General features: G+C 41.0%; 1 protein-coding gene across 2 annotated transcripts; it reads right to left on the bottom strand.

Annotated features, from left to right (window-relative positions):
* On the bottom strand, positions 1-24,800 carry ppp3cca (protein phosphatase 3, catalytic subunit, gamma isozyme, a). Of its 2 annotated transcripts, none has more exons than XM_079338456.1 (14): positions 24,668-24,800; positions 17,236-17,433; positions 13,327-13,451; positions 11,256-11,367; positions 10,726-10,871; positions 10,013-10,152; positions 9,668-9,745; positions 9,493-9,587; positions 9,278-9,403; positions 8,025-8,102; positions 7,472-7,556; positions 6,752-6,849; positions 3,384-3,410; positions 1-608 (listed from the first exon to the last, which is right to left on the bottom strand). In XM_079338456.1, exons 1-14 carry the CDS (start codon positions 24,732-24,734, stop codon positions 457-459), a joined length of 1,527 nt encoding a protein of 508 aa, XP_079194582.1. In that variant the 5' UTR covers positions 24,735-24,800; the 3' UTR covers positions 1-456. The 2 variants fall into 2 exon arrangements, with proteins under 2 accessions (XP_079194582.1, XP_079194581.1); XM_079338455.1 differs by having other exon boundaries at positions 1-617.
* Between the last annotated feature and the right edge of the window lie 861 nt (positions 24,801-25,661).

The following is a 25,661-nucleotide window of genomic DNA, read 5'->3' on the forward strand; positions in this document are numbered from 1 at the left end:
TTTCTTTAACACAAAAATACTTGACTTGTAACTTCCACTTTCTAACTGCACAGTATGCAGAATCTCAAGTGCCAATCATCTCTTTAAGAATCTAACCAGATTTGAATGAAGCAGTTTGTGAGCTTCAAATGTTTTCACAATTATTTCTTTAACACATCGAACGACAATAAAAAAACTGAAAGTAACTTTAAATAAGAAGGGCTCTAAAGTAATATTCTCCCTGTTATCTGACAGGTTTATGTTTGGACTTGCAGTAAAATAATGTTGTTACCTCCATTAACTGAACTCAGTTGTTCATGGAAATGTTTGGTTTGTTTCCCCTCCAGCTTTTTGACCATTTGTTTTTATCTACTGATGTGTCTGAGTGTTCTTCCTTCACAAAGATGGACAGAGAGAGCCGAGGAGTCAGGAGGAATGGGCTGTGTGAGAGTGGGTGTCGCTGTTCCTACGACCCATCTATCCATCAGTTCCATTCTTGTTGGGGCTGTTTGAATTGATGGTGGTGCCGTCTGGCTGCTGTCCGTCTTTACGTGGCGGCATCCTCTCGTTGATCCTGTCGAGACCTCGCGCCTCCTCAAAGTTACGAATCTTCCTTGTCGGAGAGAAGCCTTGAATAGCTGTAAGGCAGAAGACACAACAAAGATGATAAGAAGCTTCAAATCAGCCTCAACCAATCCAGAAGGGCTCGCACGGGACACACGATCAGGGAGTACAACACATGCACAAATAAACTATCACTTCTAGTGTTTACCAGTGGGACAAACCACAACAACAACAACAACAAACATCCCACACTTAGTAGACTTACGGAAGTGTCCGGAATAGGCAGGAAAACGGGACAGAAAAAAGGTGAGCAAACAAAAAGCACATTTGTAAAGGGACATGAAGTTACACAGAGAAGGAGCCATCTGAGGTGAATGACTCTCACACAAACACATCTGGAACAGGAAGCTGTTCTTCAAATGTTACATCAGAACTGTGGAGCAGCAGATCACTTCTTAAATATTTAAACATCATTTTTACAGAAAGAAATCATTTTAGGAGAAAGAAAATCAAGCCGTCACAGTTTGGTGATGTGTAGAGAATCTAACTAGTTTGGTTTGAAGGCAGCATACAAACACAAGCTCAGTGTGCAAACCAAGAAACTTAGCTTTCATATTTGTAACAATCAGTAGAAAATAAGTTCTTAAAATCTTCAGTCAAGTCCAACAGGTTAAGCTGGATGTCAGCGACCAAATGTGTTCAGATCAAAAGGGAAATGTATCAGTCGAGCCTGCGAAGTAGACACCCTCAGCAAACACTGACACATCCCTACAGGTCATCCCCACATACTCTGTGTGCACCGTGGTCTATCAGGCACTACGCCTTCAGCCTGGTTCACACGGCAGGCCGATTCTCCCCTTCTGATAATCTTAAGGACGCCCCGATCATCATAAGATAATCTTATAAGATCATCCTGCCGTGTGTGGTGTGTTAAGACCGCTCTCGTCTGGTCGGGAAGAAAGTCGAGACCGCTCCGATCTCAAATCGGGGATATTCAACATGTTGGATTGTTTTGGCCAGATCTCTCATCATGTGTGGTGTTTCCCCCCCCCCGAGGAGAAACGAGCACGAGCCTGTTGAATGTGACGCATAGCCAATCAGAAAGCGAGGTGACGTAGTGGCAAGGAAACACCGGGAGCAAAACAACAACAACTCCATATCATCATGTAGCAAGTACAGCTCACGCTCCCGTTGTCTCCTCTCTGTAACCGACGCCTCTTTTTAAAACGTGCTTTTCAGATAAAAACAGCACAAACGATCCCTGTTACGTCCTCTTCATCCGTTTGTTGACTCTGGAATCACGTTTGAGCTCGAGAGGTTTTGCGAGATTTCACCAGTGTGTGGTGTGTTGATGTTGCCGTGTGGCCGCACACCACACACACTGTAGTTTGGGAAATCGTCAGACAATTTTAAAATCCTGCCGTGTGAAGCACCCTTTAGTTAGCTGCCATTCCTGTCAATCATTGTGTTCACACAGCGGGTGCAGCGTGCCAGCTGATAGACAGAATATCACATCCCAGACAGACAAGGAAACACACAGAGCATCCTGTCAATTTCAAAGTTAAACACTATACATGAACTCGCGGTGGGGTTTTCCATCACTTTATCGACATGACCTTAAAACAGCTCCAAACGAACAACAGATCATCGTCAGGAAGACAAAGAGACATGTTGTCTTTATTCCCGCCTGATCTCCTGTGATGTGTGTTCAGCTGTGAATGTGTCGTCAGGAGCCTAAAGGGTTAACCCCACAGCGCTACACCGAGTCATGTCTTTGAATGAAAGGGTCTAATGATGCCTTCAAGGCAGTCAGGAAATCTAAATGCTGATTGGAAAGGCAGATTTTTGCTTGAATTGAACCCTTTTGATGTGCAGCTGAACTCTGTGAAGGGAGATGAATAAATCCCTGTCACCTTCCTGCTAACTGGAGCCTGGGACACGTGCTCGGATTGTGTTTCACCTGCTTCACTTCCGGAAGTGATCGCTCAACACGACTTACACTACAAAACCCGGAAACTTTCCAACACTTAAAGCCCTCATGTACAAAACCCACATTCTTATATAGAATCTGTGTACCCGAAGTACTGAACCATTCATGTGTTGTGCATAACGGGCGCCTTGTCTCGTCACAGGACTAAAGGTAAACTAACGATCACTACAACCGGGTGTTTGTAGGTGCCGACAGTGTAGCAACAGAAAATGGTGTAATAAGATTAGCTGCTGAAAATATCCCCGACAGGGATGTCCCTGGTCTTATCCTCGCCAGGTCTTAGAGAGCTTTTCTCTTAGTGGTGAGCGACACCTGGCAGGAGAAAAAGCTCCTGTGAACACAGTGAGGGGAAAGTCAGCTCCCATACAGAGAGTTCTGTAGTGTTGCTGTTTCCATGTTTCTGTTGTTGTAAGTGGTCAGCCTGCTTTGGAGCAGAAACAGTTGGTATGAAGTAACCAAAGCAGTAAATCTGTTGTATTCTTCTTCTGTGGTCGTTAAAAACGCTGTTGGCCACGACAGCAGCGCCTCAAGTGAAACTACACTAAAAGAAATCTCCTCAAACAACGGAAGCGTGGTTCTTGAGCACAATCATTATTGGCATGTTTCAAAGTAAACAGATGGGATGCCTCCGCCTGCGCTTTATTCACAACCTCTCTTCTCATTGCTTCACCACTTTACAGCCAAATCTCTTTCTGTCCCCTTCACCTGCTGAAACACACTCAGTGTTATAAAAACAGACACTTGGAAAGATCAACCTGCAATACATTCATGAACAATGTTTTAATAGTGAAGAAGAAGACATTTGAAGAGTGGGATTAAATTGACAGTTTGGTCAAAGTGCCATCCATACCTTGAGCTTTGGCTGCCTCTACCGTTGCTATTTGAATCAGAGTTGTGGAGAAGAAGTCATCGAAGGCAGCAGGAGACAGAAAAAACAAGAGTTGCATTAAACGCTTGTGTTCTAAGCAGGAAAGACAGATGGCACGGCACATTCAAAGCAGAGCAGCTGTGAAAATGGCATCATGATGTGATCGGAAGCAGACAGGAGGGAGGAGAAAAGACTGAGAGTTAAAACAGTGTTGGGGATGAAAAGAAGAAGAGGGACATGGCTGAGCACAGAGGCTTTGTTCACACTGCCACTCAAATCCCAGTTCTCCCAAAATCTGATCAGAATCCCATCGGACTGACTTTCTACATCACAGAGGTGAGCAGATCCAATCTGGCCGTCCATATTGGCCTGGTCTGATCCACATTGGTTGCTATGGTAACGGGTTACATCCAGCAAATAACACAGCAAAATGGATGACAGAGAAGTGTGTTTATTTCTGATGCAGCAGGCAGTCCACATACTTGTTTTACTCCATGTTTGTTTTGATTCTTGCTGTTTTCTTTCACTGACCAAAGATGGCGTGGTGTTTCGTTGTGTTGCGAGTGGTGCCGAAAATAAATAAAGTGACGGAGACGTTGAGATTGAGTCGGATCTGTAGGAATCTGATTCAAACCACCTTTGCATGTGGTTTGAATCAGATTTGGAAAAATCGGATCTCATGTTGCTTTTTGTGTCAACAAACTACATCCAATCTAGGTAAATCAGATGTGTGCAGTGTGAACAAGGCCTTAGAGTGCACGTTGAAATGAGCAGCTATGACACGGCAGGCAGAAGCAACAGATACTAACTAACTAACTAAATACTGTCTAAAAGCTAAGGCTGCCAGGAAGACCTTTGTAAACACAGAAGGAATCCCAACAACATCATCCAGCATCCAAAGTTATAATATAGGAGACAATCTACTAAACAGAAGTGTTTAAATATACACAGTGAGAAGCTGTCAAGCTTTCCTCTTTAGCAGAAGCTTCATTGTAAATGGTGAGAAATCTGTTTGTTTTTTTTTAGAAAGCTGGAAATGAACTTTTATTGTGTCAAGTTCTGCCTTCATTTACAGACTGAGCTTCAAACACTTAACAGAAGGCGGGAAATACAACTCAAAGAATCAAGATGGGACGGATGAAGTCCAGCCTTAGCCACAGCTGCAGCTCGAGGAGAAGTCTCTGACATTAATGTTCCCCAAAAGGTCACAAATGTGGTTTTTCCTTTGATTGCTTTGCGGCTTCTGTGAGACTCCCGACATGTCCTCTGAAGGACAAGCACAGGTACTGACCTTTAGATCAGAAGGTTCGTACCAGGATGCCCTCCACATCCAGCCAGCCCAGAGTTCAGCCCAACTTTATAAAGCATGCGGGGAGGCTTGAGGGCTTCCTGTGGTGGTCTCATTGATCTACACGCCTTCAAAGGGACGGGCCAGTCTACTGAGCTGAGCAACAAGACCTGAACACTTCTCACGGTGAATTCCAAGAGTAAGAAACATGGGGAGCGGTTTACCTTTCTGTGAAAGACTTTAGCATCTGTGGATATTCTCAGTACTTACAGAGCATATTACAGGTTACATGTTTTTGTAAAGTAACACGTCACGTTGTCTGATACGGACTGTAGAATAACTACATTATTTTTTTATATGGTCTTCAACACTAAAGGGCTCTGATTTCATTTAAGTGGATGTTTTTTTTCAACAAGGCGTCACATGACGTAACATGAGGGAGTCGTGTCTGTTACTCTGCTTTGATCGGCTCTATGTGTACATGTATGAATGAACGGGGGGGGGGGGGGGGGGTTGTTGTGCACTGAGAGCATAAAACACTTTACAAACAAACATTTGTAAGACAGCACAGAAGAATAAAAGCAGACAGTAAAGCAGACATGATTAAAGAGGTGCAGTAACAGGTGACCTGCACGAACACCTCTCACACTAAAGTCACAGCTCTCACCCCTCGCTGTCTTTGTCACTATGGTCACTATTGTGATGGTTTAAGTGGCTGGATTATTCACGGTGTGTTTCGGCTGAATTATTCCCACAACCTCAGAAACCATCGAACAGACACCAGGAATATTTTGGCATTTAGCACAAAAGCGTTTCCTCATGAGTGATTGAAATCTCGGAGTGTTTATTTTAATAATTTATAAATAATAATAATAATACATAATCTATACGCAGACAAGCATGTAATGATTTGATCTGCTGGAATCCTCTGTTATATTCTCTCGTGTGCCTGTAATAGACACCGGACAGTCTGTATTAATATATATGATTTATTATAAAGAGAGCGTGTGTGTGTGTGTGTGTGTGTGTGTGTGTGTGTGTGTGTGTGTGTGTGTGTGTGTGTGTGTGTGCAGTGGGGAGAGAAGGAACACACAGTTTGGAAACAAACAGAAACACAAGCTTTACATGTGTCAGTCCTCCGTCTGTTGTGACTGTGTCTAACTGTAACACCTTTAAAAGGAAGGTGCTGATCCAGTGTTACACGCCACAGGCTGCAGTTACAGGAGGCGTGAAGATGGCACACCTTCACGTGTTTCAATGACAGAAAAACTAATGGCATGCGTTCATTTCTGATTTTGCTTCAATCATTTCCAATAAAGAGAAACACAATGATTAAACTGATATCACTGAACATTCACAGCCTCTGAGATCTAAAGAATTGATGTCTTCCTGTTTCCCTCTGCTCGCCAACATGACAGTTAAACAGGGCATTTCCTTTTTCTGGGTAGCACGTCTGTCCCGTGCGCTCCTTCTGCAGGGGCGTTCATGTCCCATCACACACAGTGCTGGTCGGCTGTCTGGTGCACAATAATGTGATATACAGCTCGCACCTCCTGCTCAGTGTCTGACAACTCACCCATAAAATGAAGGGAAGAAAAGAGAGGCCCTTTTTAATGCCTTGCTTTTCTGATAAGCCAAATATTATATATATTATTATTATATTATATATATATTATTTTTGTTACATTTAGATTTATCTGCTATAACTCAAAATGCTGGACGTTCACTTGTCTCTCACACTAACACCTATTCTGCGCTTGCAGTCTTCTTGCTTTCCGTCCAAACTGTAAACCAGTAGAACACACAAAAGCCTGACTGGTTTGCACCTGATATCATTCACGCAAATATTCTTAGTAAATAACCCGCAAAACGCCCACAAACCAAACGTGCAGTTTTTTTGGAGTGAACACGCACTTTAGCACTCTTTAATTAAGACGTTAGGTAAACAGGCCCCTCGGAGCTCAAAATAAGGTATTTGGTGAAAAGGTGAGAAATGTCCTTCGGTGTTGGTCTTCTAAAAAGGAATGAAAAAAGAGAGATAGAAAGTGTGTGAGACACTTACCAGTCTGTAAGGTCTGCTTCCCCCCTGACAACACACCCAGAGGAAGAGTCCCTGTTGGGGTCAGGCCTTTAAGTTGTAACACACTTTCACTTTCCTCCCTAGTCAACAAACAAAACACAGGCACAAAGATTACATCTGTTCTGTAACCACATCTATATCATCTATATCTATATCCAATCAGTGTCATGTTCTGGTCTACAGTCAGTCGGTCATTTTAAAGAATACATTTGTACGTTTAACTTCAAGTGTCTTAATGTGTGTAAACAGTTTAAATTAACACACTTCAAACAGCTTTGACAACATCGACCAAAACTGAAATGTGTCAGAGTGGAATAGTGAAGATCAGGGATTCTGTTGAACTCCACCTCGCACTGATACAAAGACGAATGACTCTGTTTTCTCTTCACGTCATGTCTCGCCCTCCACTCGTTCAGTTCGGTTGGTCTCTGAACAGCACATATTTTGAAGCATTTCCATAGACTAAAGATTCCCAAATGACCGACCCGTACCGTAGGATCAAACTGCACTGAACTGGAATGATCCATAACCAGAGCGCTTGGTGGAAATACGGCTTTGGTCTCCTGCGTGTGTGAACAACCAGAGTCTCAGAAGTGTGTGTGTGAAAACAGCTCATGATAATCATCGTCGTGAATGTCAAGAAAAGTCAAATCAGGAAAGATAAAGTAAAAGAGAGGGAGAGCATTAATGACGGGGTCCGACCTGAGGACAGAGAAGACTCGAGCCATTTTCCCTACAGCACGGATCTTGTTCCGGATGACCTCCTTACGCATCGCTGAGGTTCCACCTAATGACAAGAAAAGTATACCAGCTTGATTAAAACAAATCATGCTTTACTTCATATTGTCTTTACAGTGACAAGAAAAAAACCCAAAAACAAACAAAAGCCTTTCTAGTAGAGAACATGTGGCTTCATCTTTTGGTGGCTCTTCGCTCATGTGCAACATCACAGGACCAACTCAAGTTCCCCCCCACGAGCTGCCATGCAAAGATGGTTCAGAACAGACGGGGGCTGAATGAAAAGGAAGGGCTTCAGACTCATCACATGGCATGAAGAGCTAGTTCCAACCAACCTTGAAGATACTACTGACTGAACAGGAGGACAGGAACAGTGAACTACTCAAGCCCTGATGGAACTAAATCCAAAGGATGAACACAAGCACACTACCAACATCTATTGAAGACACAATCAATCAGTAAAAAAGTTCAGACACATGTTCACAGCAGAGAAAAGGACTTTTTGGTTTTGTCTTACCTTCATAAAGATCGTCTCCTTCTGACATGAGTTCATCATCAGAGCAAATGTTCAGGACATTCACCAACATCTCTGTGACTGTGGGGCACAAAGACCACTGCTTTCAATAACAAGAAGAAATACTCCTACACAACATAAAACACTCCATCATTCATTCACCAAAAACTTATTACTGTGTTCAAATTCATCTACAGCCTCGTTTTCAGCCTGAACTTGTCTTTGAGGAACTATGAGCGCACTCAAACTAGACACCTTCCTTCACTTCATCAAACACACCTCTCAAGATGATTAATGATATAAACCCCTGCCATAAATAATATTTAGATTTAATATTAATATACATTCTTTATCAAAAGATAAAGAACTAATATAATAATAATAATAATATATTATATAATAATATATAATATTGGAGAAAAAAGAAGATCTTTGTGGGGTAGTTTCACAATTGTTTTTTTATTTAAAAAAAGATCGAATGTCCTTAATTCAGAATGTAATGAAAATGGTATTTTCATGGAGGATAAAGAAAAAAATGGCCAAACGAAACACAAATTATTACACAGATTATTCTGTAGAAGTCCAGCCACATTTTTTATCTTCATGAAGAAGTTCATAAAGTAAAAAAAAAAATCACTTAAAATAAAAAAATAAAAAGTCACACTCTTAAAGGAAGAATGTGTGACATTTTGATCCAGTCGATGTTGCCCTCGAGCACCAGCAAGAAACCAGAACAACTCCAGCTGCACTGTTGTGTTAGCATTTTCAGTTAGCGCGTAGCTTCACGCTGCATGTTAATTCACACAGAATGGCCATGATCTAAAAATGCTTACTTGACATTTAAATAATTGATTGATTGATTTAAATAATCAGTCAGTACAGTATGTTCTTCTTTTTTACTCTAGGAGCCGGCCGTCCCGTCAACATGACGTCGATACGTCTCTGACATCATCACAGCGACAGTCAGCACCCCCCCTTTCTTTTTAAAACTAAACCCAAGCTAAATATAGATCCTGGTTCATAGAGTAGAAATGCACAAACAGTAGTCCCTCTAAAGATCTGGTGGATGTGGTCAAAAAAAGCGGCTCTGGTTTGAATCAACACCTTAATGGGAAATAATTGAATGTACGCAGCCTCAATTTAGAATTCACTTAGAAAACATGACTTCAAAAAAACAGGGTAAGGGTTTTAAAAAAAGCAAAGCAAACAGAAAAAGATTTATTTTCTTCAATTAAACAAAATAAAACAACACATACCTTTTTCTCCAACAAAAGGTAAAGACCAAGTGAAGACGTCCATGAAGTTGGGCAGCCAATAAGGATGGGGTGAGCAGTTGAACTGTCGGATGTTCATCACATTGTTCTCATATTTTAATACAGCAGCTGAAAAATAAAGAGGAAAGAGTCCAGGACCGAGAGCTGTCGAGTACATGAAAGAATGTATGATGATGATGAGAGGGAGACAAACAGACCTTTGTTGTTGTAGACATCCAGGTAATTTGGAGCTGAGAAGATTGTGATTAATGATGGGAAGCCGGTGCTCTGGCTTTTTCTATACATCCGATACCTGTCAGGCCAAAGAAGGACTCGTAATCATCTGTTTTATGTCATGCAGGAAAGCTATCGGCAGCGTGTGACCCTACTCACCCTGCATCCTGTGCTTCATGCGCTCTTATTACGGACAGCAAGTTATTATTAACCAAAAAGTCACATACTGCTGAGTAACTGAAAAAGACAAAGGAGCAGAGGTTAAAGCTTTCACTATTAAAACAAAGTGGTCAAGGTGTCCTGAACAAAATGAAAGCTACAACAAGGCCAGGTGATCATTAATCATATACCTAAATAACTACAAGCAGCAGTTTGCATCTGTATGCATATTTCTATAAAAAAGTCCATTCTGAAAATGCCTCGATAAGATGTTGTGATGAAGTGAAGCTACAAGCTCCCGAGCAGATGAGGGTCAATCTGTAGCAGGAGTGACGAATGTCATACCTGAAAAAATACGAACATCCTCTGACGGAGTTGTGGTTAAAATGTTCCGATGATTTTTCACTGCCGTAGTCCTCGCCAGGGTCCGCCCAAATGAGGTCACACATTGGCCCAAAGGCCGGCGGCTCTTTGAACCTGTCCAACTGTTAAGCACAAAACAAACAAGACACTGGGTAGAGAAACGCCACAGCTTCCATAGGGTGAAAGATCTCTTCAATGTTCTGTTGACAAACCAGTCACTGTTTAAAGAGGACATGTTATCCCCCTTTTTCAAACAGCGCCCCCGGTGGTCTAAATGAAACGCCTGCTCTGTGTTTTGGTCCTCAGCCATCAGAGGAGGTTAGTGACCCTGTAGAAACTAGTTCTCTCTCTACGCACTTTTCAAATGGATCTTTTTTTCTGTGTTAAACAAAGGACTGGATGGTTTGTTTCACATTCTGTGGGTCTGTAGACACTCAGGTTAGCCAAATATGTGTTTTCATGTTATCTCCTCTTTAATACAAATCTTTGACTCAGACAGAGAGAACAAAGAGAAACAGACACAGCTGTGGTAGCTGCTTGTTGTTCTAGGTCCAGTCCTGTCCTAAAGGTTAGATAGAAGGGAAGATCAAATGTAAGCCTTTCTTTTTTTGGGGCCATTTAGTGACTGTAAATGATCAAATATCATTATAATATAACAAAAGTTAAACTTCATGGGTCCATGGTGGAACACTTACTTTTCTTATGTCGTCGAGGCAGTTGATTTCTGGTGAGAGTCCGCCGTGCACACATAAGAACTGTTGGTTTAGCAGCGCAGCAAGGGGCAGGCAGTCAAAGGCCTCCATACATGCGTCATACACACGCTCAGAATATTTTATTTTACCTGATCACATGAGGTCAACACAGAAAGAGAGGTGAGTTTAAGTTCACAAGAATCGTTGTTTAAAGTGAACCGAAGCTTGCACATAATGTAGGATCAGTCCCAGGTCGAACTTTAAAACCACTTTTTGCTTTGACAACAGAATTATCTTTTCATGGCACTAAATGGGGACACATGTCAAACTTCAGTTTGTCTTAAAACTTCATTCTTATTAAAAACACAGACTCATTTGAAGCCTCTCCACATGTCTAAGTTACATATTGCACCTCTCACCTGTGATAAGCATGCAGCAGAAATCTGCACTTAAACTGACTGTAATCTACAAAGGGTCACAGGTCATTCTGCTCAGACGTGATACAGAGATAATCGAAGAAGCACTCCACATACATTCCTGTTTAAAGGTGAAATACTCGGTGAGGTGCCGGCACTCGTGGTTCCCGCGCAGGAGGAAGAGTGTGGTGGGGTGGTTGATCTTGAGGGACCAGAGGTAGAGAACACACTGCAAGGACACACATGGAGAAAAAACATACGAGTATATGGGAGGAGTCAGAGACTGGGACGGATGCACACACAGTCACAAAGTCTGCCCTGAACATGACAGCATTCAATCAGCTGGGAGATCATCCTCAAAGCTCAGCTTCATGTGCACAGTCCTGTTTCACTTGGTCAATATCACTCTAATCATGTCCCATGATGTAATGGTAAACAGACTTGTACAGTGCTTTTCTAGCCTTCTTAAAGCTGCTTTACACTATGTGCCAAATTCACACCATATCAACACACTTTATGCCTTCACCAGCTTCTGCTTTCACCACCAATTTGGATTTCAGCGTCTTGTCCAAGAATATATTTGTATTTTTTTTTGCGTCCTCCATGCATATTTTTTACGTTTTTTTTCCAACGGAAGAGTGTTTTATTATTTATTCTATCTTATTCTTTATATTATTGGTTTCTTTGTTACCTGCTACATTTTATTGTACATGCTGCTGGAACCTACATTTCCTTGAGGGAAGGAACCATGAAGTCCAGTCTAAGTCTTCAGTATGTGGCTGCAGGATCGAAGCCTCGACCTTCTGCTTAAGAAATGACTTCACTACTGAGCCACAGCCGGCCAACAGGTATCAAAAATATCAATACAATCAATGATATAAATCCATCTGAAGAATCATTTTCAGGTAGAAATAAAGATACTTGTGTGTTGTGGTTGAGCATCTCTCCATGCACTCACCCTGCTCCCTCTTTATGCTCGTGTAATAACTCCAGGAAAGGTTCAGATATGTCACACCTACAAATACTGTTCTTCAGTCTAATTGAACCAAACATTATTTAGATTATTTGGTTTTCTTTTTGGAGTCATGTATCTCTCCTTTGAGAAGAGAAGGACACAGCTTGGAGAGCCTTGAAGCTGAGAGCTCTCTGCTCTCTTAAACCATTTTCCTGATAATTCACCTCGAGCCAATCGGAGCGGAGTGATCGGTGCATAGACTCCGTGCACGTAATAAAATGGCTGCATTATGTTGGACTACACACAGCGTTGATATGAAGACCAATATTGTCATTGTCGGTTCGTGGAGCGGACTCTGCTTTGCACGAGGTGTGGATGAAAATATAAGACAGGTTACATCAGCGTCATGTTCAGAGTTCACCTCTTTAAAATAGTTTAAAGTTGTTTAAAGGCAAATTCTTCTATGATCTGTGTCTCGTTTCTTTTTTATGAACAAAGTTTTATATTTCAATTTCTCGTGTTAAATCAACATCAAATAACAGCATCTCCACACACACACACACACACACACACACACACACACACACACACACACACACACACACACACACACACACACACACACACACACACACACACACACACACAATAACAATAAGTAAAATAAATAGAAAGGCAGAAACTAATAATAAGTCAAATTAATATTGAAACCAAACTCAGATTGTCTCCACATTTCTCCTCCAACACATCGTTAGTTTTCTTGAACGCTCGGATCAGCGAGTTGCTTTAAAAGTTTTGGAAAAGGAATTGTGGGGCGGCACTTTCTCATCTCCTTTGGTAAAGGAGGGTCCAGTGTTTCCTAAAGGAGGTTATAAAGGAAGCATTGACCCACCTTTCCTTAACCTATAGACAATGTGGCTCTTGTGGGGTTAAGGAAAGAAGGAGAGTGAAAGGAGATAGGAGGGAGGATCTGAACGCACCCAGAGACTGTAAATGAGCTGTGTAAGTTCAGTGGGCGGGGCCTGCAGAGCGGTGCATTCTGGAAGTTGTTCTCTTTCATCCACATGAGCCAAAAAGATACTTTCAGCCTTTTCTCGGTCAAGAGAGCCCCACTTCACTTCCCTTTAAGCACACCATATTTGGGCGTCTACACTGATGGCTTCACAGTTATCTCAAATGTTTTTTACACTTTTAATTAAACCAACAAAAAGATGAAATTCTACAAGAACTTACCTCGATACTGAAGTACCCTCGATCTACATAGTCACCGAGGAAGAGATACCGTGTGGTGCTGGGCGATCCACCCACTTCAAACAACTTCATAAGGTCAAAGAATTGGCCATGGACATCGCCACACACTGAAAACAGAGAAAAACTAAAATAAATCCTTCTTTGTTTTATAAAAAGCAACAAAAAACAAAAGTTACACTCCCTCCATATTTATTCAATCGATTGACAGAATTGTGCACCTGGGTTTCCAAGAATCACGAATCAGGAATTGGTATCCTTTTTCTAATATTCTTCATTTCTTATTTCACTACTGAACAGGTATTTGATCAGTTCAGAAATGAACTGATGTCATTGGATGAGAAACATCTTGAACTCAGGGCGGGGGAGCGTTTTTTCCAGTTCAGCTGCTGCAAACCTCTGTACACATGGCGTTTCAGCCCAGCAGCCAATCAGAGCAGGGTTTACTGCACAAGCCAACAGCATGCTGATAGTAACACAGGCTCCTGCAGCAGGATCAAGAAGTGGCGTGCTGATAACCACGAAGCAGCAGATGAGAAGATCTGTGATCAATCACTCTTCCTCTCTCTCTTCTGACCGAGGGAAGCGGACTCACTCACTCGAGGCCAATCAAAAGCCTCACTGCTCTCTCTGTTTTGCACACAGGACCTTGGGAAAGATTTTAAAGATCCCATATTCTGCCTTTTTGGGGGTCTGATGTGTGTGTCTACTAAAGTCGATCACGATTGCTAATGTTCAGAGAAAGTGTCTGTTTTCATGTAACTGCTGCTCCATGCAGGCGCTGGCTCTCCTCGCTCCTCTGCAGAACAGGAAGTAGTTCCAGACCCGCCATGTTGATTATCGTCCCAAAGCTCTTATAGTGAACGGAGGAGACACGAGTCTTTTCACTGACAGACACTCCCCCTTCTCGTATATCACTCACTGATTGGACGCTGCACAGGATCAGACTTCAGTGAAACAGAGTTTAATACGGGAGAAAAGATGGACATTAAAAAGAGGCTAAACGGAGCGTGGGACATTTAAACAGATGATGAACATCAGTGAGTTTGTAAAGAGTCGGTCTGTGATGAGCTGCGATTAAAAAGAGTCTGACATGAAGATTAACAACCAAATATGAAGCTCTAGAACTTCTATCAAATCAATACATCCTTCATGTTCTGTTCATCATCCCTCAGACTGTTTGAATGTCTGATGATGAAGAGGATGACAGTCTGATGAAGAGGAGTCCGTTTTATATTCACACTTCTGAACGTTTCATCATTTAGATTCTAATCAATCATTTTCAGTATCCTGACACATAAATATCTGTGTTTATATAATACAGAGTTCATTGTCTAAATACAGGCTAGGTTCAGTCCAAACTGTTTAATAATAATACAAAATCAAATTAAAATCAATTAAAACATTTTTGGTTATGAGAAGACTGCATGTTGTTCTTCAGGTGTTTGTTATCAGGTAAAGAGACGAAACACTGTAACTGTGTGTATTTGATCAGAAATAATACAGTGTGTGTGTTTGATCAGAAATAATACAGTGTGTGTGTTCGTTTCCTCCGTGCATCTCTGGTGGGCGGGACTAAGACGCAGGTGGAGGAGACAGCTTGGAGGACACTCGGTGCACATAAGGGAACTGAAACGGAGCCTCTCATTGTATTTCTGACGCTCAGAATCCCGCACCAAGAGAAAAAACAAAGTGTACTTAAGTACTGGCCGCTGACTCCATTATTGGAGTTGTAATTGATTACTCGCGCACCTGTGCGAGAGCTGCTTTTCCCTCACACTGTGTTATTGTTGTGACCCAGCTTTTAGTTTCACCTCACTGAATATACTAACAAGGAAAATAATGAACGGGATACAAACGTACAGTATGACTTCTCTGTCCACGGCTTCAGCACACACGTGAGCCAGATGTCAACAAAAACAACAGGCAGCTACGGCAACTCTCAAGGGACAAATTAGACAGATACAGAACTGTCTGCTACACCTGCGACATGTCAGTCAAGAAAAGTGATGACAAAACGATGAAGTGAATGTTCAGGGCAAGATTTATGGCGTTAAAATTGTATTCTATACAAATATGAGTTTGATGCTTAAAACACAATTAGAAAACAACGGAGACTGAAACAGGCTGTCTCGTCATTAGCTAGCCCTGTTAGCATACTTCATTAGCCAAAACTGTAACTGGAGATTTACTTCCATTAAGTTTAATAGAAGGAGCTTCAGAGAGCTCAGGGTGGAGAACAAGCGACCATCACAGAGAACACAGTATGAAGTACAGCTAGCCTACGCTGCTATCATGACATGACGATCGATTTCTGTTGTTGGCTTTATTTATCTTTAAATACTGTATGTTTATGTCATTTTACAGGCATAAAAAAATCTCTCATCTGATGCAATATTTTTTTTCATGATTAAAAAATCATAATCATTGAAAATAATAATGATCTGCAAGCGCTCGTTCTTTAGGTAATTCGACTACAGAGATGACAGTAAGTTGCCATCCCTACAAGGGAGTGAGCGTTACATGCGGCTATTGCTACTGCTAACCGGTGCACACGATGTGCCTGAACATGCACAAGATGCCTGAAAAACACTAAAGAGCATAAAAACACAGAACAAGCAGAATATAGGACCTTTAACTGATAGAACACCACACCTGAAGACGCCTGAGGAAGAAACAACTTATTTCAAAACATCTAAAATGTTCATCAAAAACACTTTATTTTCATGATCGCTGGTCTCGTGTCTCTTTATTTATTGATGTTTTAGTCAAGTTGTTCAAGTGTTTGAATTCATAATTACATGGTTTTTCAATGAGGACTTAGAAATTATCCAAATCAATCTAATTCTGACACTTTTCATTAATTCAGCAACCTCGTCTCCGATCCAATTTCAAGAATTGGATCAACTTTGGATTAATTGATTTCACACATGATCATTCTTGATCACATTCAGCTCTCATTATGTTGATTATTTCCTCGGTCGTTTCAGACCTGACTCAGCTCACCCTTAAATGAAGGAAACTCTTTTTCAGCAGGAGAGAAAAGGTTCGGGGTAACTCAGGCCTGTTCAGGAGGGAGAGGTCACTTTAGCTCTGAGTCAGTTACTATGGTAACTGAGTCTGAGCTCAGTTACTATGGTAACTGAGTCTGTGAACTTAACCTGGTCGGGAGCAGTAATGCAGATCTGCATTCCTCCTCAGGGAATTAGAGTTTATTGAATAAGGGTTAATTATAACATGTAGCCTGCGTGTGTGAACACATCTTTACGTTAGGGAGAAAGATAATTCAGATTCAAATAAATAATGAAGTTTACTTTGTTTCATTTGTCAAATAGGATTCAAATGCCACCATGAGCCCAGTTTGTTCATATATGTCATTTGGAGCTGCTTTAACGTCACTTCTCTTCTGCTGGATTGCATCTTTACATTTAAAATCGTTCCACCAGTTTGGACCTGTGATATTATAATTCTGATTAAATGTGCATTAAAAATACAAAAGACTTCAATCGGTGCTGACGCGAGCAGCTGTGTTCTCCTCCTCCTCTCTCTCCTTCTGCAGCACTGTTTTTTTTTCTGTTCATATTCTCCGTTTGTCCACATGGAGATTATATATATATATATATATATATAAAGTTATATTTCGAGAGGGTTCAACTATGAGGAGCTCTTTTTTGTCATCGGTTGCCATGGTGAATCGTAGTATCGTAGGCTCCATTAATGTTGGCTTTTTATCCTCATGGTGCACACGCTGAACACCGAGTGAACTCACTCAGAGTTGACTCAACAAACTCAAATCAGCTGATGTGGAAGCAGAAAGAGAGTTTCCCACCTGAGGGGGGTAAATGAGCTCAAAGTCAGACTAAAACAGCCCCTGATAAACATCTGTACGCCTACCTGTTATTGGTGCTTCCACTTCCAGCATGCACTTCTCTTGGCGGAGAATGTTCGCCCCATCATTGATGACCTTTAGTGCAGCATCTTCCTCCAACCTGCCCTCTTTGACGAGGTGATTGCGGAGCACCTCAGCGTTGGGCTTTCCATCCTCATAAAGTTCTTTAATGGTCAGCTTGTGTTGAGGGGGGTATGGCACAGCTGTTGAAGAGAAGTTTTTATTAGATCACTCAGATGGAACAAGTGTTTGGCAGCTTTCAGAGTTTAACATGCAAATCGCTTGACACTGACTTAGCTAAGCTGAAGTTATTGTCATATGAGAAGCCTGCACCTTAAGTGCACCACCCTCACTCAGTTTGATCACTGAACACCATTTCAGAAGATCTATGAATGTAAAGCTGAGACCAAAGAGCTTCAAGAGCTCGGCGTTCAGAAAAGATGGAGTGTAAATCAGTCCGACAAAGAGGATCCAGCAGTGGGACAGACGTCGGTAGCTACTGTCTAAAAAGGGAAGAACTTCTGTCCTGTAGTTAGACCTTTCATTAGGAACAGTACATGGATGTTAAGTGATCGGTATTTAAATACAATGTAAACCTTACTGGAGTGAATGTAGGAGAGACAACCCATTTATTTCCAGGTCAGTGTGTGCCTGCTATTTAAATGTCTATCCAATATGAGCAACCAGTTTTTTTTCAGAACCCACTTGTGATCTGTTGAGACTTTAAATCCACAGAACAGTAACTGTACATAACTAAAGAATACAGACTGAAACCACCACATGCTTTTATTATTAGAATGGGATATGATTATTGGTCAGCCAATCATTTACATTTTACCTTTACTTACTATAAACAGAGCCTCTGATATTGGTATGTGTTTTTTTTTTTTGTGAACCCAGGAGTGAAACTTTACATTTCTTTTCCAGTCTTCTGGTGGCTGAGAAGTTCAAAACATTTGTCGGTCTAACTGCCTGAAGTTCCCTCTGCTGTGCCGGTCCATCTACGCTCTCATTCTAAACACAACAGCCTGCTGTGCTGTTGCACTCACTGGCTTTCATCACAGTGTAGAAAAACATGTAATTATTACTAAACATTTCTGTCCTATCCAAAACAACATCCTGCACAGGCGCTCGATCGCATGGTGAGCTGGTTTATCAGGTTTTAATGAAACAGTCCACCTGAGGATGACATGTTTGCATCAGAGACAGTTAGTGTGTTTGTGACAATATGTGAGCTCGCTCTCTCTCTCTCTCTCTCTCTCTCTCTCTCTCTATCAAACACACACACACACACACACACACACACACACACACACACACACACACACACACACACACACACACACACACACTTTCTCTCTCTCTCTCCTCTGTACTCTTATTAAAGCACTGGTAACAGGGAAGGTTTCTATAACTTGAACAGCAATATTACCAAATACATACGTGAGTAATCTCAAAAACATTTAAATATAAAATACACTGCACAAAAAAATAAACTGAACACTTAAACAGCACAAGTCAATCACACTTCTGTGAAATCAAACTGTCCACTTAGGAAGCAACACTGATTGACATTCAATAGAATAGACAACAGGTGGTAATTATAGGCAATTAGCAAGACCCCCCATTAAAGGAGAGGTTCTGCAGGTGGTGACCCCAGACCACCTCTCAGCTCCGAAGCTTTCTGCCTGATGTTTTGGTCACTGTTGAATCTTAGCGGTGCTTTCACTCTGGTGGTAGCTTGAGACGGAGTCTACAACCGACACAAGTGGCTCAGGTAGTGCAGCTCATTGATGCTATGGACCGGCCCGCCCGCTCCCCAGACCTGAATCCAACTGAGCACATCTGGGACATCATGTGTGGCTCCATCCACCAACGCCACGATGCACCACAGACCGTCCAGGAGGTGGTGGATGCTTTAGTCCAGGTCTGGGAGGAGATCCTTCAGGAGACCATCCTCCACCTCATCAGGAGCAGCCCAGGTGTTGTAGGGAGGTCATACAGGCACGTGGAGGCCACACACACTACTGAGCCTCATTTTGACTTGTTTACATCACAGTTGAATCTGTCTGTAGTTTTTCCACTTTAGTTTTGAGTGTGACTCCAAATCTAGACCTCCATTGGTTAATACATTTGATTTCCATTCATCATTTTTTGTGATTTTGTTGTCAGCAAATTCAACTATGAAAAGAACAAAGTCTTTAATAAGAATACTCGTTCAGAGGTAGGAGGTCTTATTTTAGTGTTCCCTTTATTTTTCGGAGCAGTGTATAATTATTGACGGTTTCTCCTGTATTGCGGTACACTTCATTATTTCCATGTGCCAACATGCAGTTTGTAATGACAGGTTTTGTGTTTTCAATCTGTAACCTGTAGTCTTATAACTGTATCTTTATAAGTGCTAAAAGCCACAGCACAAAATAAGCTACTCAGCTCAGAAATATACTTCATTTAAAAAACCCAAAGATGAGTTCTCTACGCACACACAAGTTAGCCATGGAGTGCCTCAAGGATCAGTGCTTGGACCGATTCTCTTTACATCATATATCAGGGGTCCTCAATGGGCGGACTTCGGCCCAGATCTGGACCTAAACCTCATGAAATACGGACCAAGACAAATATCTATCCCGTGCCCAATTCAAACGTCCTATCAGCTGTTGTTTAGCGTCACTATGGCAACTCATTGTTCTTTTCGACTCTGCAGGAAGTAAGTCTGCAGTTGGATAATTGGCAGACGGTCGCTGTGCTTCGCTCCGGGCAAACCCAACTTCACCGCGCTCACACAGCTCATCATTAAATACAACAACACAGTCAGATTCGTGAAGGCTACCTGTTCTTTAGTAAAGCAAAAATTATGGCGTGCTCCAAACATGACGAAAAGCGAGAGGTGGAATCTGAACACCGTGAAGTTAAGAAGGAGTGGACTGATAAATCTGCATTTAGCACGAAACCCATGTTTAATCTGTAATGAGACAGCTGTCCTCGTCTAAAGTGGAAACGCAAAACGTCATTATGAAACAAAGAGCAGAATTACACACAAAACTAACACAAAAATAAAACTTACAGCACGTCTCTACGCCTGGCTCTTACACCGTTTGTGCCAACGTTTAAAGAACTAGTGGCACGTATATGGACAGAACATATCAGGCTTTGTGCATTTTGTTCAGAGTTCTAATTTTGGAATTACACGTCACTGTTCTGGACCCTGGACAGACTGGACATTTGGTGAGTAGCCCTGTGATATGCTTCCTCGAGGTATTATCATGTGGAAAGATGCTATGCAGCTATAAATCGACACTATACAAATAAAGATTGACTGATTGACTCAACTTGCATGTCAATAATCAATTTACCTGATATAAATGTGTTCTATATTAGAAAATGCAAGCCTCTATAACACAATAGTAATTAAAGACGATAATGGGCAAAATGTGGTTTTTGGGATGGTTCATGTTTAACGGTTCGAGGACGGTGGTGAAAAAAGTTAGTCTGGAGCCATCTTTCATTAAAGTAAACCAAAATATTCTGTTTATAATCCTAGAGTTATTAAAACATCCAAATACAATATTCTTTCATTTTTTCTTTAAACATTCCTCCCTGTTGTCGCTCTGTATTTTGTTACTATGGCGTGAAACACAGACTGCCATGAGGCCATGTGGGGGCTGACCCTTGTCCCCGTGGTGGAATTGAAGAGAACTTATGGGTCCACAAACTATGAGCAGAATTGAAAAGAAGAGAACATTTCAAAGTTTACTTAAAGGACATGCTGTCATGCATAGAGCAGCGTGGTATAAATAAACATTAAGTGCTCTCAGGCCTACAAGGCAGAGCCACAAAGAGAGCTGTAAGCTGAGGTACGAGCCTTAAGACGAGATTAGCTAAAGCCTCTATTAGCAAGGGCTTCCAGATTCAGGCTTTGTTTACTTAAAAGCCTCGTCACACTGGTGGAAGGATCACGTACAAACAAAGCAAACTGTGAAAATACCAGACAACAGAAAAGGATTCAAAAATGAGAATTTGATGACCAGGCTGTAAAACATTTTTGGCAACTGCCTCAAAATAAAATCTGACAACAATACAGACGTGAAGTAAGAAATTCACTGAGTGAAAAAACACTGATGACATGTTAATATGCTGCCACTGACCTGACATTCAAGACAGAGCTTTTAGGCATTAAAGCATGAAACACACACACACACACACACACACACGACTCATGAAACAAAGACGCTACAAAGACGCTAAGTCGACATCAATCGATGAAACGATTTTTTGGCCTTCAATTCATGAACATAGCAACAAAGCCTCATTGATGCACAAATAATATTCACAAAGCAACAAACGATGCAGTTCTCTCCAACAGCACTGTGCCCAGAATGAGCTTATCAGTTGACTTACACAAGCAGAGCAGCATTAGTTTACCAGTTAAGCCCTCTTACAGCCACCAGTTAGACTGGAAACACACAGCTTTTTACACTGAGCATCGCTCCGACCACACCAATGAATCACACTGTTACAAACTGAAGTGGGCTCACGAGGACGTCTTTCATTTACACTTCCTGACAATGAAACTACAAAACATCACTTTGCTTTTGTTCCCATGATAACTATAAAACGGATACTAATACAAAACTTTACTCAAATGTGAATGTAAAATGAGCAAAGACTTATCAAACAAATGTAAATTGAACAAATACAATTCAAGCATGCAGATGGAAAATCTATTTAAATGTAAAGCCTTTGTTTCTTTCATGTTTATTAAAAAGGCTGTTTGTTCTGAGAAATCCACCAATGATGCACATCCTTTCTTCAACTTGGTCATGGCGTCTTTACAACCTGCTTCTATGTCTCAAGTCAACTCAGCACCGCTTTACATGTTGCGTCACCATATAAGAGCCCTCTAAGAGATGGTCAGTTAAACCTGTGGTTCCCTAAAGACCAAGCTGCATCTTCCAGGGTTGAAAAATTAAGGCAATGCGGAAGAGCGAAAACCTGCAGTTCTTTCAAGCACCCAAAGTCACGTACGAACCGCACACTGCTGCATACACATGCCTGTTTTACAGCACACATTCACATGTTTACAGCCTGGTAAGAAAAAAGAAAACATGTCCTCATGTCCACAATGTACAGCAGCTGATTTTTTTTTATAAGGCAGGAGCTGATAGAAGGGCGCAGTGAACGCTCTCAGCCTGTCCTTAGGTTTCCAGCATAGAGATTTACAGTACACCAAAAAATCATGACTTTTATTTAACCTTGAAACTTTGCAAACCGGTCAATACACTGTGCAATACCTGTTTAACACAGCTCGTCTTGTACTTTCATCATGTAAATATTGTTTTATCTTCTACCTTACTTATTGATTATCTTATGATCTGCATTCAATTTTATTTCCTACTGCTGGATTGTGTGAAGTGCAACAGTCTGATACAAACTTCTGATAATCAACCAATCAAATGTCTTCAAAGAAAAATCGTGCAGTGACGAACTAAAACAAAGATGTTTAAAAACTGCTTCATATACTTTTTGACACAATATATCTTCTTATCACAAATTCCTGACACCAGTTAAGAACCTCTGACTTCAACTGATTCAACATTGATTTCACGTCTCAAAACAACGTTAGCACTTCTGACCCTGAGGGCGCCGAGACACTCAAATGTTTCATTCGTTATCGTTCTTATTTCACTCCTGAAACTAACAATGTGACAGCAGTCACAATAAAACCATTATGTCAAAACAGAAGTGACGTAGGCTTCATTAATACAACAAATGTGATGCAGATTGGAAACCATCCAATTGAGATCCTGCTGGCAAACTAGCTTAATGCAAGCTAATGTTAGCTGACAACCCTTAGCATTACAGCATCTCCTGTTGCAGACAGCAGGTTAAAGCCTGGATAATGTTTGTGTGAATAAAGCTTGAATAAAACCAAACGGTTGGTACCTCGATGTAACTCCAGCTCTGAGCACGTGTGTAGTATTATTACAGTCATTGAAGTCATGCAGCTTTTCCTGTTATAGTGATTTGCACTCGTTTGAAAAGCACTTTCTAAATGAAACAGCAACACGCCGGCTATCGCTCCTTCACTGGGAAGTGTCCTGCAGGAAACAGGAAGTGATGGCAATAAGAGGTTTGGGATTGGGCTCGCTGTCTTCAGGGCTTTCTCACACTTTGCTCTCTTTGGCCGACTACATCATCGGTCATACTGGACATCCCTACAGTAACAGACATCATATTAACTTTTATAATTAATTATTTTATTGATGTTTCTGTTGGATAATATCCAACTGACTTTTAGAGGCTTTAACAGGACGCTTGTGTATACTTTGTTCTACATGGATCTCAGTCATATTTAACTCCTTTAGTTTCCTTTCTCTCTAACTCGTCCATAATCCTGATTTCTTTCTGTTTTAAAAAAGGGTGAAAAATAACATTTTAAATACACTTTCACCTTAATTTAACGCGCTTCAGTTAGTTTGCAAAAGCAGCAGGATACTCGTACAGATGTTACCATGTTGTTCAAAACTCACTAAAAGAGTCAAAGGAGATTCAAAATGTTTCAAAGACATGTGAATTTATAATTTAAAATCATTTTTATTTATTTATGTCCTCTGCTGTGACCTTTCTGGCACCCCATGTTTGTGAATGTGTTGTTCTCAGCTAATTTGTCAAACCCAATTAGCAAACACATTTCTATAATTCTCCATGATTTTGTAGTTTATAAACTTTTTTTTTTTTAAACTTTAAATGTTCATTTATGGCTGTCCCACTGAATGACAGAAAACAACAGACACTGTTTATAGGGTGAGGAAAGCAGTGAATATTTCAGTGAGTTGTAGAGAGATGTAAAGCATCATGAACCCTTCACAGAGCTTCACATACATGCCTTTTTTAAACTGGCTCCTTTAAATAAAGGAAGTTTTATGTTAAATTACCTGATTTAAAATCAGGATGGTTTTAAGTTCCTACAGTCACAAAAATATAAGGAAAACTTGATAACCAATTACTAAAAAAGTAATTAGTCGAATTATACCAAGGGTGTTTATCAATAGTTGCATGGCCTTCTTATTTAAATTATATAAATTGTAAATATTAAAGCATGATTATTTTTAAATCTATGAGCATGATGGTTTCAGTCACACCAAAAGACAATTTTGAGGTGTGGCCTAAAAATGTAAAGAATATAAAAACACAGCAGCTTTAATAGCAGCAGATTCAAATACAACAAGGCCAAGTTTAATGCATTTTTAATAACAGAAACACTAAATCTATTATTATTCTTATTGTATGTGACAATGAAAAGGCCACATATCAGAGCATCCTTGTCCTGTTCTCCTCCCCTCAGGGGTTTAAGAGCCTTTTGACAGGAGGGCTTTCACCCTGAAACGCTACAGGTTGATTTGAAATGATGACATTTGTAAATAAAGAGTACAGTACCTTTTATCAGCCTCTCTGTTGTGGACTGTTTCTCCGACTTGCCTTTGTCTTTATCCTTCCCTGACATCTCTGCAGCGTCCGTCAAACAAACTGGGGAGTTTTTCCTGTCAGCTAGTCCGAGCTAGCACATCGACCTGGTGCTCAGCTCCGTCCTGATCCCAAACTGAATTATTGTATGATTGTTCTTTCAAACAGAGAGTGAAGGAAAGCTAGCGGAGCAGCTCCAGTTTGAATGGCGAGTAGCCAGGTTAGCTTGCAGGAACATGAATGCTAACAGAAAGGTAGAAATGTAAAAACACTCAAAGCACAGCTGAGGGAGGAGACTGCTGCTCAATTTAATACCTGCTTATTATTGTCCTATATCAGATAATCCGATTTAATGCTAGTTAACCTGTCTGTTTGTCAGCTAGTTAGCCAGCTAACATCCTGACGAAGAGAGAAAAAAACGTTTCTAAACGGAAGACTTGTCTGCTTTGTCTCTGAGTAAAGTTTTATGAACACCAAAGTGTCCTTCCAAGAGACAGTGTCTCCTCCCCCCTCGGATTAAACTGTAATCTGACAGTGACTGAGGAGCAACAGTGGATTTCCTTCAACATGGTGGAGTTGCTGCTGATGTGACGTAACTATGGAAACGTAACACGTGGGGAGATGGTGAAGCCCCCTCGCGCCCCCCTCTCTCCCTGTCTCTGATCACCTCATGATCACGTTGATGTTCATCGATCAAACGATCTTAACTATAGTTCAGCTTACAAAATAATTTAGACAATAACTTTAATAACAATTACTTAACACGTAAAAGTGGGAAGAAAACAGATCATGCATAATTAATTGGTTAAGATATAAGCCATACGTCATTTAGAAGAGACCAAATATAAGATAACGAATAATATAAATATTCCTACAACTCAAGATTCTGTGAAGTAACAAAAAAAAAAGTTGTGAGCACATTTTAGTTTTAATGGAAAAACGGGGGGGGGGGTCTATATTTATAGCT

The sequence above is a fragment of the Symphodus melops genome (assembly GCF_947650265.1).
Source record: "Symphodus melops genome assembly, chromosome: 1".
NCBI lineage: Eukaryota > Metazoa > Chordata > Actinopteri > Labriformes > Labridae > Symphodus > Symphodus melops.